Source organism: Chiloscyllium punctatum, chromosome 38, assembly GCF_047496795.1.
Source record: "Chiloscyllium punctatum isolate Juve2018m chromosome 38, sChiPun1.3, whole genome shotgun sequence".
In the NCBI taxonomy this organism is placed as follows: domain Eukaryota; kingdom Metazoa; phylum Chordata; class Chondrichthyes; order Orectolobiformes; family Hemiscylliidae; genus Chiloscyllium; species Chiloscyllium punctatum.
Window position 1 is genome coordinate 49572613 of NC_092776.1, and position 15631 is coordinate 49588243.

Here is a 15631-nt window from a genome sequence, read left to right on the forward strand (position 1 = left end):
CATAAAATTCCAAGTGAAGATAAACAAATCAGCATTTAATATTCTAAAATGATAAATGTTAGGATCTGTCTGTTGATGTTTACTTTAATTTTACTGTGAACTAAGCAAATATATTGGAAATGAGACAAGTACTTGGAAGATAAATTTTAAATATTTGTCTTCATTACAACAAATGCACTTCAGAATCTTCCTAGGCGGAAGATGAGGTGCTCTTCCTCCAGCCGTCGTGTTGCTATGGTCTGGCGATGGAGGAGTCCAAGGACCTGCATGTCCTTGTTGGAGTGGGAGGGGGAGTTTAAGTGTTGAGCCACGGGGTGGTTGGGTTGGTTGGTCCGGGTGTTCCAGAGGTGTTCTCTGAAATGTTCCTCAAGTAGGCGGCCTGTCTCCCCAATATAGAGGAGGCCATATCGGGTGCAGCGGATGCATTAGATGATGTGTGTGGAGGTGCAGGTGAATTTGTGGTGGATATGGACACATTGTGGCAGGTCCTTGGACTCCTCCATCACCAGACCATAGCAACACGACGGCTGGAGGAAGAGCGCCTCATCTTCCACCTAGGAACCCTCCAACCACAAGGGATGAACTCAGACTTCTCCAGTGTCCTCATTTCCCCTTCCCCCACCTTGTCTCAGTCCCAACCCTTGAACTCAGTACCACCTTCCTAACCTGCAATCTTCTTCCTGACCTCTCCGCCCCCACCCCCACTCCGGCCTATCACCCTCACCTTAACCTCCTTCCACCTCTCGCATTTCCAATGCCCCTTTCCCCCAGTCCCTCCTCCCTACCTTTTATCTTAGCCCTGCTTTGCACACTTTCCTCATTCCTGAAGAAGGGTTCATACCCGAAACGTTGATTCTCCTGTTCCTTGGATGCTGCCTGACCTGCTGCGCTTTTCCAGCAACACATGTTCAACTCTGATCTCCAGCATCTGCAATCCTCACTTTTTTCCTTCATAGAAATATATCTGCCTTGAAAGCTGCAATTGTTTCGACGATCAGAAAATGCGGGGGAGGAATTTTTCTCAACACAAGTTGATTTTTAATTTAAAGTGCAATGCTATGGATCTCAAGGACCAATAACAGTTTTTTTTTGCAGTTTTTGTTTGGTCTGGCCATCCCCAACAATTTCTTTGCTTGCATTACCTACCTTCATTGTCTTCAGTCTTTGGAGTACTTTCACAATTCCCTACTGTAAATAGAGCACGCGCCTACACTTTGAATTGTACGAGTGGACGGCAAACATACTTTCATATTGCTTGTACCTTTCAAGTGGTCTACGGTGTCAGTAACGATTTTACCCAGTTCAAACTATTACACTGGGTTATTCTCTGATTTACCCTTTGTACAGCTGACATTTGCCTGACACATTGCATCACTGTACAGAAAGAGGGGCTGATATTTTAACATCAAGTTTATGGTCATTTTTATCTCAGTAAAATGTATTGACATTTGTGTTTCCTCTTTGATTGTATTTTTTATAGCCAGAGATGATTTCTATTGTACTGAGATTCTACTTTAAATTAGGCACATTAGTCAAGATGAAAGCAATTAAATCACCATTAGGAAGTGTGTTTAAATCAATGAAGAGTTACAGATGGTGGCATTGATATTTTCAGGCTTTACTTCTAGGCTATTATACAAACATTTGAATATTCATCTTCTGAGCAGGAGTAAACCATTCAACCCCTTGAGCTTGATCTGCCATTTAACAAGATCACGACTGATCTGAATGTGAACTGAACTCCACATACCTGTCTGTCCCCAATCAACTTTGATTCCCATGTTAATCAAGAACCAATCCACTCCTGCTGAAAAATATTCTCTTAGTCTGCCTCTACCATTGTCTGAGTAAGAGAATTCTAAAGCCTATGATTAGCATCAAAAATAGTAATTTAACTCCAGACCCATGTGGAATTGTGGGATCACAGAGCAACTGAGGTGAATGATAAAGATGCATTTAAGGGAAAGCTAGATAAACACGACTGGAGGGAATGGGAAGCTATGCAGGTAGAGATAGATGAAGGAAACTTGTGCTGATTATAAAGAACAGCATAAACCATTTGGGCAAATCATCATTCTCTGCAGTTCTATTTAATCCAACCATGTAAATTACTGTGACTCATTAAAAGGGGATAAAAAAGATCTCATCTCTATCCTAAATGGAAGACCCTTATTTTCAAAAATTGCCTCTTTCTATTTTTTCCCCCAATATGAATTGTAAGCAACATTTCATAAACCCCACTTACTGTTCATCCTGTTTGGATGGAGTTTGCAAACTTCTTTATGGCAAGACGTTTTCCTTCTTTTTGCGACTGGTGTGCTGTACATTAGAATTCCTGCTGATAACTTTCAATTTCTTTAACTTTAGGTCCAAAGAACTGATTAAGGAAGCGATCCTGGATAATGACTTCATGAAAAATCTGGAGTTATCTCAGATTCAAGAAATTGTAGACTGCATGTACCCAGTAGAATATGCCAAGGACAGCTGTATTATCAAAGAGGGTGATGTGGGATCTCTGGTTTATGTAATGGAAGGTAAGTTATTTGAATTTTTAATACTGTACCAACAGATCTAAAGGAGTCTGCACTAGGATTGCTTGCCTCATAATAATCACTTTTATGTTCATTGAGTAAATTGCTATTGCTTTTCTTAAATCCTTTACAATAAAAATTAGTTGTGGAGTGGTTATATTAGGAATGGATTTCCTTTGCAGAGTAGAAGGAGGAAATAATTCTGCAATATGTTTGTATTGTTTCCAATACAGTATATCCTTATTATAAATGAGGGCTGCATTTAACCATTATTACTTAAGCAGTAAACTGGCCAAGCTGATCATCCACTTGCTATGAGATCTTCTTTTCAATTTATTTATTGAGGTCCATTTTAATGAGTCACAGTAATTTACATGGTTGGATTAAATAGAACTGCAGAGAATGATGATTTGCCCAAATGGTTTGTGCTGTTCTTTATAATCAGCACAAGTTTCCTTCATCTATCTCTACCTGCATAGCTTCCTATTCCCTCCAGTCGTGTTTATCTAGCTTTCCCTTAAATGCATCCTTATCATTCACCTCAGTTGCTCTGTGATCCCACAATTCCACATGGGTCTGGAGTTAAATGACTATTTTTGATGCTAATCATAGGCCGGTGTTCATTTTCTGTGAAGGGAGCTCCTGGAAATATTAACATTAGCAGTCTCTCCTTGTCCTGACTTTTGAAGGATTGTGTCAACCATGCAAAAAGCAATTTCATTTTAAAGTATGTGCTACTAATTCAACAGTCACAATGGAAACAAGAAATATACAATTTGGGGCAGCATTGCTGCCTCATAACGCCAGGGACCCGAGTTCGATTCCAGCCTCAGGCAACTGTCTGTGTGGAGTTTGGAAATTCTCCCCCTGTCTGCATGGGTTTCCTCGGGGTGCTCTGGTTTCCTCCCACGGTCCAAAGATGTGCAGTTTAAGTGGATTAGCCATGAAAAATGCAGGGTTCCAGGGATAGGGTAAGGAGGTGGGTCTGGGTGGGATGCTCTTTGGTGGATCAGTGTGGACTCGATGGGCCAATTGGTCTGCTTCCACACTGTAGGATTTCTATGATTACAAATCACTGAGCCACCATTTATGTATCTAACACCTACATAAACAGACAACAGTCAGTTGCCCATAACATCAGTTATACTCTCAGCTGCACCATGCAGTTAACTGATAATGAAGGAGTTGTGAATGCTAATCTTCAGACATTGGCTCACTTAGGGGGGTAATTTAATTGCGAGAACATTGTGGATAATTGCACTGTTTTAATTAACTATTGATTTTTTTCAATGTTGTCTTATTGCTTAGGATTAATAAAGTTAAGGAGGAAGGAAACTTTTAGCATCAAAAAAGGATCTTATATCTCCTGCTTTGAAATTGGACAACAATGATTATCCAGCATTTTTACGCCAAAAATGTTCTTGTAAGCACTATCCTGTGATTTAGAAATATAGTATTTTTTTGCAATTTAGTGTAATGCTAAAGTAAAATTTGATCAAACTACACCTTTTGGAAAGAAATATCCAATATAAAAAATGATTCTGGTACACCCAGACATTCAGTCCATTTAACTTGTTTGGCAGCCTCGTGCCTTTTTAAAGATTGCCCATTCAGTCCAAATCAAAGTCTGTTTTCCATTGCAAGTTGTTTTAGATTTGTAAATAATCATTCCCTCATTGCTATCTGTGAATTAGTGTTATCAAAAAGGCTGAAGAATCATTTCTGGTGTGACATACGTACAAATGTTGGGAGAGAGGTCTGGGTTCTCCTCAATAAATTTGCAGCTTTTGGTATTAGTTCAGATTTAGGATAGCACTGTCCTCCAGAATGTCTGCAAGGGTAGTTTAATTTGCATCTCTATTAGGCTCTCATTAATGAGGAATGTGTACAAGATTAACTTTGTGTGTGCAAGAACATCATAAACTCATTTAGGAAGAATGGGTCTATGAATTCATTCTCAAGACTGTCAATGCTTGTAATCTCTGTATTCATAGTGTCACTGGTACCTGAAAGTAGCTTGCCAGTTTGATGCCAGTGCAGGGGTATGTCTACCCTAGACTTTTGTTGCTGACTCCCACATCATGGAAAGCTGCCAATCATTGGTCAGAACCTACAAAACGGACAGCTGAGGCACCTGTAATTCCACTAATGCTGTACAAAGGATTGCTTTAACCAATAAACAGAAGTGATCCACACATCTGTTCTCTGCTCAGTCAGTATGCTGTTCTCAACAGTTGTGACTGTGCCATTAGTATACTGGGTTTAACTGAAGGCATGGGAAGTAATTATGACTGAGAGCCTTTGCCTCACTGCGGCCTTGCAAGAGTGGTTAGAGGTTTCAACTTCACAAGATCATTCTGTACTGGTGATACCAAGTCTGAACCCAGCATACCTGGGTACTGGCCAATTTTTCCTTCATTCCATTGACGTGATTATAGGGCATGTTTGAATGCCCATGTACTTTCAGTTCCAGAACACACACTGCAGGAAAGTAATTCAGGTGAAGTGTTGACCTAGAATGGTGCTAACGTTTTTCAAACACTAATGGTGCGCTATGATGTATTGATTATTTGACCCAACAAGTAGGACACAAAAGTTGAACATAAATTCCGGAAGTCTTAAGTTAAAAACAAATTCCTATTCTAATTTCAAGTTCATATTGCTGTTTAAAGTGTTATTTTTTAACCTTTAGCTTATGCATTTTTCTAACAATGCACGACAGTTGCATCACATTGAAAATGCATTTGCAACGGAATGGCTTCTTAAGGGTTGTTTGTAGTTTTTGTGCATGTGGAATTGTACAGATTTAGTTCAGGAGAGTAAATAAATCCAATGTACTATTGCCACAGTTTCTTGGAATGTGAGCATTGTCCCAAAACCAAGAAATATCAAATCTCCTTCATGTTCTCAAAAAATGACTAGGTGAAGTCCAGATGCTAGATCAGAAAGAAGATAAATAGCCACCAAAATCATTATCAAGCATTTCCTGAAGACTTGTTTGAGCTGGAGTGGCCCACATTCTGTGACCTGACTATACTGCCATTCTCCTCACCCAGGTCATAAAAGTTGCGACTGTTAGAAACATTCCACCTTCTCAACCTCCCCCCTCCTTGGCTGAGGCACAGTGACCCTCGGGTTAAACCACCATCTTTCTCTCTCTCATGAGAAAGCAGCACTGTGATCATCTGGGAGAATGGCAACTTTATAGTAAATTCAATAGAAAGAAATTAGATTACTTAATTAGATTACTTACAGTGTGGAAACAGGCCCTTCGGCCCAACAAGTCCACACCTCCCCGCCAAAGCGCAACCCACCCATACCCCTTACCAAACACTACGGGCAATTTAGCATGGCCAATTCACCTGACCTGCACATCTTTGGGAGGAAACCAGAGTACCCGGAGGAAACCCACGCAGACACGGGGAGAATGTGCAAACGCCACACAGTCAGTCGCCTGAAACGGGAATTGAACCCGGGTCTCTGGCGCTGTGAGGCAGCAGTGCTAACCACTGTGCCACCGTGCCGTAAAGGCTGTGAATGAACCAATATAATAAGGACACAAATATGAACCCATGCTTTCAGACATTATCAGTGCAATCAGCAAATGGCACAAACATTTGAAGTTAGAAACTGTATTTTGTAGATCTGATTTTAGCCAGGACAATAATATATTGATACTAAACAGCCCCATAGAAAGAGGTGGTGCTATCTACTGGAAAGCTGCAGCTGTGCATTTATGAGGCACTTGAATGGATGTTCAATATCCCTTATCAGGATGGTTCACGCATGTGGGTCAACATGTTTCTATCATAGAATGAAACAAAGTACACCAGGAGTTAATTCCATTTGAAATGGGAGTACACTTTGCTCCAAGCTGAGCAGGAAATTGCTGCTGAGAGAAATGTGGTTCTGTCTTCTTTGCTCTGTGGACTGCAAGTTGTATTTCACCAGAATCTCTAACCTAGTACTAGTATGTATCAATCTTCCGTTACGAGCAAGCTGGGGTATTGAACCTAATTCAACGAGTGCAAGAGGACATGCCCAGGCATTCCTGGAAATGAGATGTCAACAACAGAAGCAACTTGCTATAAACGGCTGAAGCAATCCCCCAACCAACCAGTCAGATTAAAACTCTGCAATCCTGCCACATCCACTTGTGAATGGCAATGGCAACAAGACAATGAATTGGAGGAGGAAGCTCGACGGAGCACCAATGCACAAAACAAGGCAAAAACTACTCACTATCATCTTCTACAAGAAATGCCAAGTGAATGAATCATCTTGGCCTCCTCCCAATTCTGAATGTCAGGCCTTGTGCTTTGTTCCCATTTTAGCATGGGATGAGAATCTTGCTGGAAAGACTGAGAAGGTTGAGAAGTTGATGGTTAGCAGGCCACAAAGTTGACTTAAAAGACCACGGGGAAGAAACATCGGGATCTGACTTGGAGGGAGGCTGCCAGAGCTCTTTGGTGCCAGGGTTCTATTCCAAATAATCCGAATGCAGTATCTTGTCCCACATTTCAGCTTTAATGGCGTCATAAATTCTGGATTTTTTTTCAAATAGTGTAATGAGGACAGTTGTTGGAGGAACTTGCTATCCAGGCCAAATTCCTAGGCAGCTCTAATAATGTTGCTAGTTGTCATGGAGATAGTAGCAAAAAAAAAATTTAGAGAACATTAACCAGGGGAACTGAATAGCAGCATCTGCTGTGGTACTGGAGAAAGAATGAACAATGATAATAACCTGGAAGTAGAACAGTTACAATGGCAGAACAGAAAAAAAATGTGAATCACGTAAAACTCGAGTTTGGATTCGTAGAGACACAAATCCCTTCACTGGCTCATGTGATGTGCTCTGTCACTGTGTCAGGGACATTCCAGGATTAAAAGGGAACACTAGATATTTCTACTTTTAATTCATTCACAGGATTTGGAATGCCAATATATCTGTTGTTGATTCTTCTTTGTCCTCCAGAAGGTCTTAAACCACTGCAGTCCACGTGATGCAGAGACATCTGCAGGGCTGTTAGTAAGAGAGTTCAAGGATCTTGACAAAATGATTATGAAGGAATGGTGATGTAATTCCAAATCAGGATGGTGTTGATCTGAAAAAGAGCGTGCATGTGTTAGTGTTGCTACGAAGCTGCTTCCTGTTAGCCTTGAAGGTTAATGTGGTTTTTGTGTAAAACACCACTGCCAGTAAAACGTATCTGCTTTCCTTATGTTAGTTGAAAAATCACACAATACCAAGTTATAGTCCAATAAGTTTATTTAGAGCTATTAGCTTTCGGAGCGCTGCTCCTTTATCAGGTGGTTGTGGAGAATAAGATTGTAATCTTATTCTCCACAACCACCCGATGAAGGAGCAGTGCTCCAAAGGCTAGTGCTTCTAAACAAATCTGTTGGACTATAACCTGGTATAATGTAATTTTAAATTTTGGACATCCCAGTCCAACTCTGGCATCTCCAAATCATTCTCTATGTTAGTCCTTGTAGCTTATACCATAAAGAGATTTTGTTCTTATTGAGAAAGATGTCTTAATGTTTATTAATGACCATAAGACATAGAAGCTGAAGTTAGGCCTTTCAGCCCATCAAGTCTGCTTCACCACCGAATGCAGTCACGGTTGATCTCATAACCTTCAACTTCACTTGTCTGTCTTTTCCCCCCGCAATCCTCGATTTCCTCATTAATCAAAAATTTGGCTATCTCAGCCTAGAATGCACTTGAAGACTCACCGTCAATAACCCTCTGTGGGAAAGAATTCCACAGAATCACAATCCTCTGAGAGAAGGAATTCCTTCCCATCTGTCTGAAATGTGATACACCTTATTCTGAGATTATGCTGACTGGTCTTAGACTCTCCCACAAGGGAAAACAACTTTTCCAGATCTAACCTGTCAAGTCCTCAAAGAATCTTGTATGTTTCAATAAGATTGCCTCTCATTCCCCCATATGCCAATGAGTACAGGTCCAATCTACTCCATCTCTCATCATAAGACAGATCTACATACCTGGGATCACCCTAAGGAACTTTCATTGGACTGCCTCCAATTCCAAAATATCCTTCCTTAGGTAAGGGGCCCAAAACTATTTACAGCATTCCAGCTGTTGTATAGTGAGTGCCATGTAGAGTTTGGGCAAATTCTCCCCACATTTATATTCCATTTCCATTGAAGTAGAGGCCAATATTCCATTTGTGTTATCGCTTGCTGAACTTGGATGCTAGTTTTTTTGTGATTCATAGACAAGGCCTTAAATCCCTTAGCTCTGTAGCTTTCTGGTCTTTCTCCATTATAGTATTTGGCTTCTCTATTCTTCCTGTCTATGCGACAGCAGGTATTATATTGCTGTAAGATCGCAGACTGGCATTTTGTGTGGTTCCTGAAGGGCTTTTGCCTGAAACGTCGATTTTACTGCTCCTCGGATGCTGCCTGACCTGCTGTGCTTTTCCAGCACCACTTGAATCTAGACTCTGATTTCCAGCATCTGCAGTCCTTGTTTTTACCTAGGCTGTTACCTTTACTACAGCTGTCTCTACTGAAGGGGAGGCAGGTACTTTTTTAATAGGAACATCACCAGATTGTTAAAAGGCACATTGCCTGCTGATCTGAGATCTATGCAATAATGGAACACAGACTGCATCTTTGGAAGGTGGCAATCACTATCAAGTCTGAAGAGATTCAACAGTATATCTTGTATGCATATACGCTGCTATTACAGTGCTACTTTGCATTAACCATTCACTCTCTCCAACAATGCTTGGGATTTGCACACGTGGGTCTTTATCCCAAATATTGTTGAGCTCCTTTGGTGTTGTTGAAGCTGCATTCATTCAGGCACATGGTGAGTATTCCATCCCACTCCTCTTCTACCTTGTAGGTGGTGGACAGTTTCTGGAGAGCCTCTGGTCTGACCTGTAGCCCCATAATGTCTAAGGCTAGTCCAGTTCAATTTCTCATCAGTGGTAGTCTCCAGGACATTCATAGTTGGGGAGTCAGTAATGCCATTGAATATCGAGGTAAGATGGTTAAATCCTCTTGTTGCAGCTGGTCACTGCTTGGCATTTATGCAGCATGAATGTTAGTTATTTCTCTTATTGTCTCCGTTAAAGCTTGAGTGTTGATTGGGACTTAGTGTCTATGTGCGTGAACAGCTTAGTATCTGAAGACTTATGTTCATTTCCATTAATAAGCGTAGTGCTGTTTTTGGTATGCTCTGGGTTGAACCCTTGGCTCACTGGTTACGTTAGATGTGACAAACAGCAACTTACAGTTTGTGTTTGAATATAATTTTGTTGTTGTTGATGGCCTCACAGACTTCTATTTTTAAGCTGCTGGAGCTGTTCTGTGTCTGTCCATTGTAGCATGGTGGTAGCAGCACAATCCAATAGAGACTAAGGTCAGTTTGAAGATGGACTTCTGTCTTCATAAGAACCGTGGTGGCTGCCCCACCAATACTATCATGAACAGATGCATTTGCGACTGGTAGTTTGGTGTTTAGTTTGAATGGCTAGTGATTCATCAGCTAGGAGCAGTGACAGGAGGAGGTTTCCTTGTCCATGTTTGACCTGATGCTGAGAATTCATGGGGTCTGAAGCCAATGTTGGGAATTCTCAGGCCACTCCTTCTGACATTAGGTATAAAGTCTGGCTTTCCTGTTGCTGGGACACAAAACACACGGAAACAATGATAGTCATGTCTGGAAAGAGTGATTTGGTGAGTATGACTGTGTCAGGCTGTTACTTCATTCATCTGTGGGACAGCTGTCCCAATATCTGCACAAGTCCAGGACGTTAGTGAGGAGGACTTTACAGAGTTGATTGGGTAATGTTCCAGTTAGTTTATTGATGTCAAATAGGGATATAGGAGAAACAATTGAGCAGATGACTGACACCTGAGACAATGCCTAGCTTGTAATATCCCTTTGGTATCTTTGCCTAGCCTAGTGTTCCTTAACCATGCTACTCCAGTGACTGTGGATTCTGGCTGGTGGAAAACTGTTCATGTCACACAACTACCTGATGAAGGAGCAGTGCTCTGAAAGCTATTGCTTCCAAATAAACCTGTTGGACTATAACCTGGTGTTGTGTGATTTCAAAGATTGTCAGTCTGTGCCACTGCAAATGTTTTTGGAGGATGATGTTGAGCAAGTCTCATCCTTCCTGAAGAAGGGCTTACGCCCGAAATGTCGATTCTCCTGTTCCTTGGATGCTGCGCTTTTCCAGCAACACATTTTCAGCTCAAGTCTCATCCTCTATGGTCCAGCTTCAGACCACACCACATCAAGTTGGAGCAGCAGAAGTGTGGACTGGCTAGCTGGGAGATTATAAGAAGGACACTGGCAAATGGCCACAGTGGGGCGCATTGTCATTCTAATAGAGGACAGTAGACCCTCTCTTCATAGAATCACTGCCAATCCCTCAGGGCATTTATGTACACTGCCATCTGCAGGCTGACCCAGCCAAGTGTTCATTTCCTACCTCTAGTGATACCTTACCAACAATGCTGGGTGGAGGATATAGTTATGCAGATAGCCTGCTCAATCTGTTCAGCGCCCTCCAAGACCTGAGTGATACTCCTCTCCAGGATAGTCGGTACGGTCTCCTCCACGTGAGGTAAAAGATGCGGCCAGGTTTGACTGCATGCTGTTGTTACATCTCACCAGCAAGAACAAGTGAAATGAGTCAAAAGGGTGTCCTACAATATGCACAGCAGCCTTCAGTTATCCAAATTTCAGATTATTGAAACAAGATTGCAAGGCCTAATGCTTGGCTACACTTTGTTATCCAAATGGAATACTCTCCGCCTGTGTCGCTCACATAATCGGGTTTCCTCTGGACTTGGCTGATGCAGTTGATGCGTGGATGGTTGCAGCTCTAACATCACTCGGGGATCTGAAACGACCCAAGACAAAGCAGTCAACTTGATTGGCAGGCCATCCAGCACCCCAAACATTCACTCTCCCAGGGGTGAGATGATAAAACATTGTCAAAGTTCATCACAGCAACTTGCCATCCCATGATCTGATTCACCAGGTGGAACAAGGGTGTCATGCACAAGGGAATAGCACCACCTGAATGATGCCCCACAGGTCTCTCAGTACCCAACCTCACAATATATCACTTTCCGTTCTTTCATTCTCAGTGTCAAAATCCTGGAACACCCTTAACAGTACAGTTGGGCAGTTAGGGATAAATATGAGAAAGGTAAGGAGGGGTTGTTTTACCTTTCTATGTGACCGTGACAATGACTTTGACTTTAGTAAGGAATGACTATTACATTAAATGTGAAAGGACAGTAAAGGCAGTTAAGTCCAGCTTCAAGCTGCTCCAGATTAGATTCCCTGCAGTGTTGAAACAGGCCCTTCGGCCCAACAAGTCCACAATGACCCACTGAAGAGTAACCTACCCAGACCCATTCCCTCTGACTAATGCACCTAACACTGTGGGCAATTTAGCATGGCCAATTCACCTGACCTGCACATCTTTGGATTGTGGGAGAAAACCAAAGCATTCACAGGAAACCCATGCAGACACAGGGAGAACATGCAAACTCCACACAGACAATCACCAGAGGCTGGAATTGAACCCGGGTCCCTGGCACTGTGAGGTAGCAGTGCTAACCACTGAACCACCATGCCACTGTGCAAGAATGTATATTTTTTATAACTTCAAATGTATTGAAATCTTCTGAATATGTTCAATGAACTAGAAGCATGGTCACAAAAATCAAGTACCTGGCAAAACATCAAACTGATATTGCCTCTGGATTTTGTTTTCATTTTGCATATCAATCTTGTAAAGAGCACAGCAACATTACTATTTAATTATGATGATTCCTGATCACAGGCAATACCGCTGATTCAGATGTGACTGGACTGAAGTACAATGTTAACTGATTGTCAAACATTCAAAGTGCTGTGTTTATATTTGTAAAATATTTTCAATTCACTTTAAATACAGCAGTGTACAAAGTCCATTTAGGGACCTGTCAAACTCAATGGATCATTGAGGCAGAGGAACATAGTCTTAAAGTCATACAGAATGGAAGGTAGAGTTGTCATTTCTTTTTGGGACTTTATTTTCTGCTCTGCGGCCAGTTTTATTGGCAGCTCGACGACCATTGGCTCAGGGGTGAAGGGGGTGGGAAGGAGGGGCATACATAGTGACAAAGGGGTGGGAAGAGGGGCATACATGGTGATGTAAAAAGGGGTTCAACTGAAATGAAGAGACGCTGAAGAGTCATCAGGGAAACCAGGAGCATAATACAGGAGAGGAGATGAGGGGTCAGGGGAGGGCGTGGTAGTTATTGTGGGTCACAGTTGGAGCCTATTAAATCATTACAGCAAATGCAAAATCCTGAAGCTGACAATATCAGTCAGAAAGCCAACTACACGTAGGGTGCTGCTTTGTCAATATCAAATGAACTGACCAATGTAGGGTTGGGGGACTGCAGGGAGGGATGGACTGATTAATGTTGTATTTGATTTTTGGAGGGGTTCTGGTGTTCAGGACTAGATGTCTCCAAAAGGCATACTCTAGTAATCAGGAGTCCAGTATTTAGTGTAATACTATCCATCTGCCTTCAATTGGCTTATTTAGAATGGCAACCTGGGATTCCGGAGAAAGTAAGTCAACAATAGTACTTTCTACCAAGCTCCTGTGATGTCGGCCCTCTCAAGAACCACAGCAATGCAGAACCATACAGAGCAAATGCTGGTCTACGGCTGAGAGATAACCTTGATGTGGTCAGGGGTAATCATCCCTTTACTTGTATCAGCAACAACAGCTGCTGCTACCAGCTGTTAGACAAACTCCTGAGGGAGGTATAGCAGGACAACAGCCTTCATGGAAGAGGAGAGCTCTGCTTGGAACAGGAGCTCCAGGCTTAAGTGTAGCTACCTGCAGATAGCAGAGAACGGTTTAGACAATGACACAAGATCTTCTAAGCTATTGAGTCACAACCTCTGCTATTTGCTGTATGAGAACCTGTGCTCACAGGGACTGGGCACCAACCCCATTTCAGTAACCCCAAAGATAATAGTTGCCATTAATTTCTTTGCTAGTGGATTGTTTCAGGGAGCTACTGAGGATTTCTGTGGCATTTCACAGTCTTCAACTCTGCTTTGCATAGACCATAGGCCTCCTGAAGGTGAGGGATCAGTCAGACAGAACACAGTCAGACTGGATGTCCTGCACCCTTCACAAGCTCAGGGACAGGTTTGGAGCTTTCCACTTCCAGGATGATGGAAATGGGATGAGAATGGGATGAGAATGTTTTTCTGATCTGGATATTATTTAACTTGCACATTTGCTATCAGCCCTCTGCATCAGGAACAGCTTCTTCCACACTTAGATTTTTGAATGGAACTGTCAAATTTTAAATTTAATGTTGAATTTGTTCTTTGTGCACCTTCTCTGCTCTGCTCCAGTACCACAATGCACTTTGTATGGTATGATCTGCCTATACTGTACACAAAACCAAACTTTTCACTATACTTGGGTAAATTTGACAACAATAAATCAAATCCAAAAACATCTCAAGAATTGACTTGCTTTTCGATTTGATTTATCTGTGCAATAAATATTGGGATTTTTTTTCCCCCCCTTTCAACGGTGGGTCTGATGGTCTCACCTGTGACAGCTAAAACATGTGGAGAAACTTATTCTGGATCAATGTTAGCATGGATGAAGCTGGAATACAGTGAGCAGTTCCATTACTGTACGCTCCTATATGTTGTGCTAAAGTGGCCCTTGTGGCAAAGACACTTGAGTCACAGCAGGGAGTCTGCTCCCTAGTGAATACTACCAACCTCTCTCCCATCCTGAGCTATCTAATTATACACCTCATACGCTCACTATCCCCACAGTGCTGCAGAAAGCAGTGAGCTTTAATTGCATCCTCTCTGACAACACTGTGGTTTACAGTGTGTGAATTTGCTTCTTTCAATTTGGCTCCAGTCATTTTGACTGTTAACACCTCATGGTGTAAAATGTTATGTATCTTTTTGATAATGCCAACTGTTTGACAGGGCTTCTCTTCCTGGAGCCTGTTGATACATGCCTTATCTCCCTCTTACCTTGCTGATGATCCATGGCCAGAGAGATGTGGCAACCACTTGGGGGAAGTGGGGGGGGCTCTGCTGATTCAGATTAGATTAGACTAGATTCCCTACAGTGTGGAAACAGGCCCTTCAGCCCAACAAATCCACACTGATCCTCCAAAGAGTAACCCACCCGAACCCATTTGCCTCTGACTAGTGCACCTTAACACTACGGGCAATTTAGCATGACCATTGAGAGAGGAAACCAGAGCACCTGGAGGAAACATGAGGAGAATGTGCAAAGTCCACATAGACAGTTGCCCCAAGGCTGGAATTGAACCCGCATACCTGGTGCTGTGAGGCAGCAGTGCTAACCACTGAGCCACCATGTCACTCCATGCTGAATGTGGGTCTCCATGCTGGAGGGACCACAATGGGCATGAGAACATGCTACAGTCTAGCTGACCAATGGTCTCCAGTACAACTACCTGGTTCCACCATCCCCTCCCTGGTCACTTTCTGCAGGTTGACCATGCCTCTGAATGGCTGAGTACAGAGGTACAGCTTCTACAGGAGGTTCAGCAAGTGCCCAGTCTCTGCAGACCTTGGACTCTGGGATTTTGGGTTTTTCTTACTTCCCCATTCCCAATGAAGGGCTTTTGCCCGAAACGTCGATTTTCCTATTCCTTGGATGCTGCCTGACCTGCTGTGCTTTTCCAGCACCACTCTCATCTTGAGAACGTGCATTACCAAGATGAGATGGCGAGCTGTACTAAGTAGAAAGTGCAGCGGGAAGGAAGTGTTTGCAGTTTAAGGGGATGAGGTGAATGTGAACCATTGATTGCATATCATGCCGTCTGTGAGAGTGTCTGTGATGCCTGTGCAATGACAGAATGAGTGATGCCCATCTGATTGTGAGGTACAGCAAAAGGACAGTGAGAAGTATCCTTGTAGAGTGCAGCAGTTCATTTTCTTCCTACAGCTCCCTGATGAACTCATGTAGCATCTCATTTGTGTAGATAATAAGCTGAGAAGCATGTAATTGTGTGATAAC

At 42.4% G+C, this 15631-nt stretch overlaps 1 protein-coding gene across 1 annotated transcript in view; it reads left to right on the forward strand.

The window, feature by feature from the left end:
• LOC140463619 (cGMP-dependent protein kinase 1-like) overlaps window positions 1-15631 on the forward strand; it is a 721017-nt gene that overhangs the window by 106119 nt on the left and 599267 nt on the right. The window contains 1 exon segment of the mRNA XM_072557863.1: window positions 2368-2534. Coding sequence (XP_072413964.1) covers window positions 2368-2534 — 167 coding nt within the window.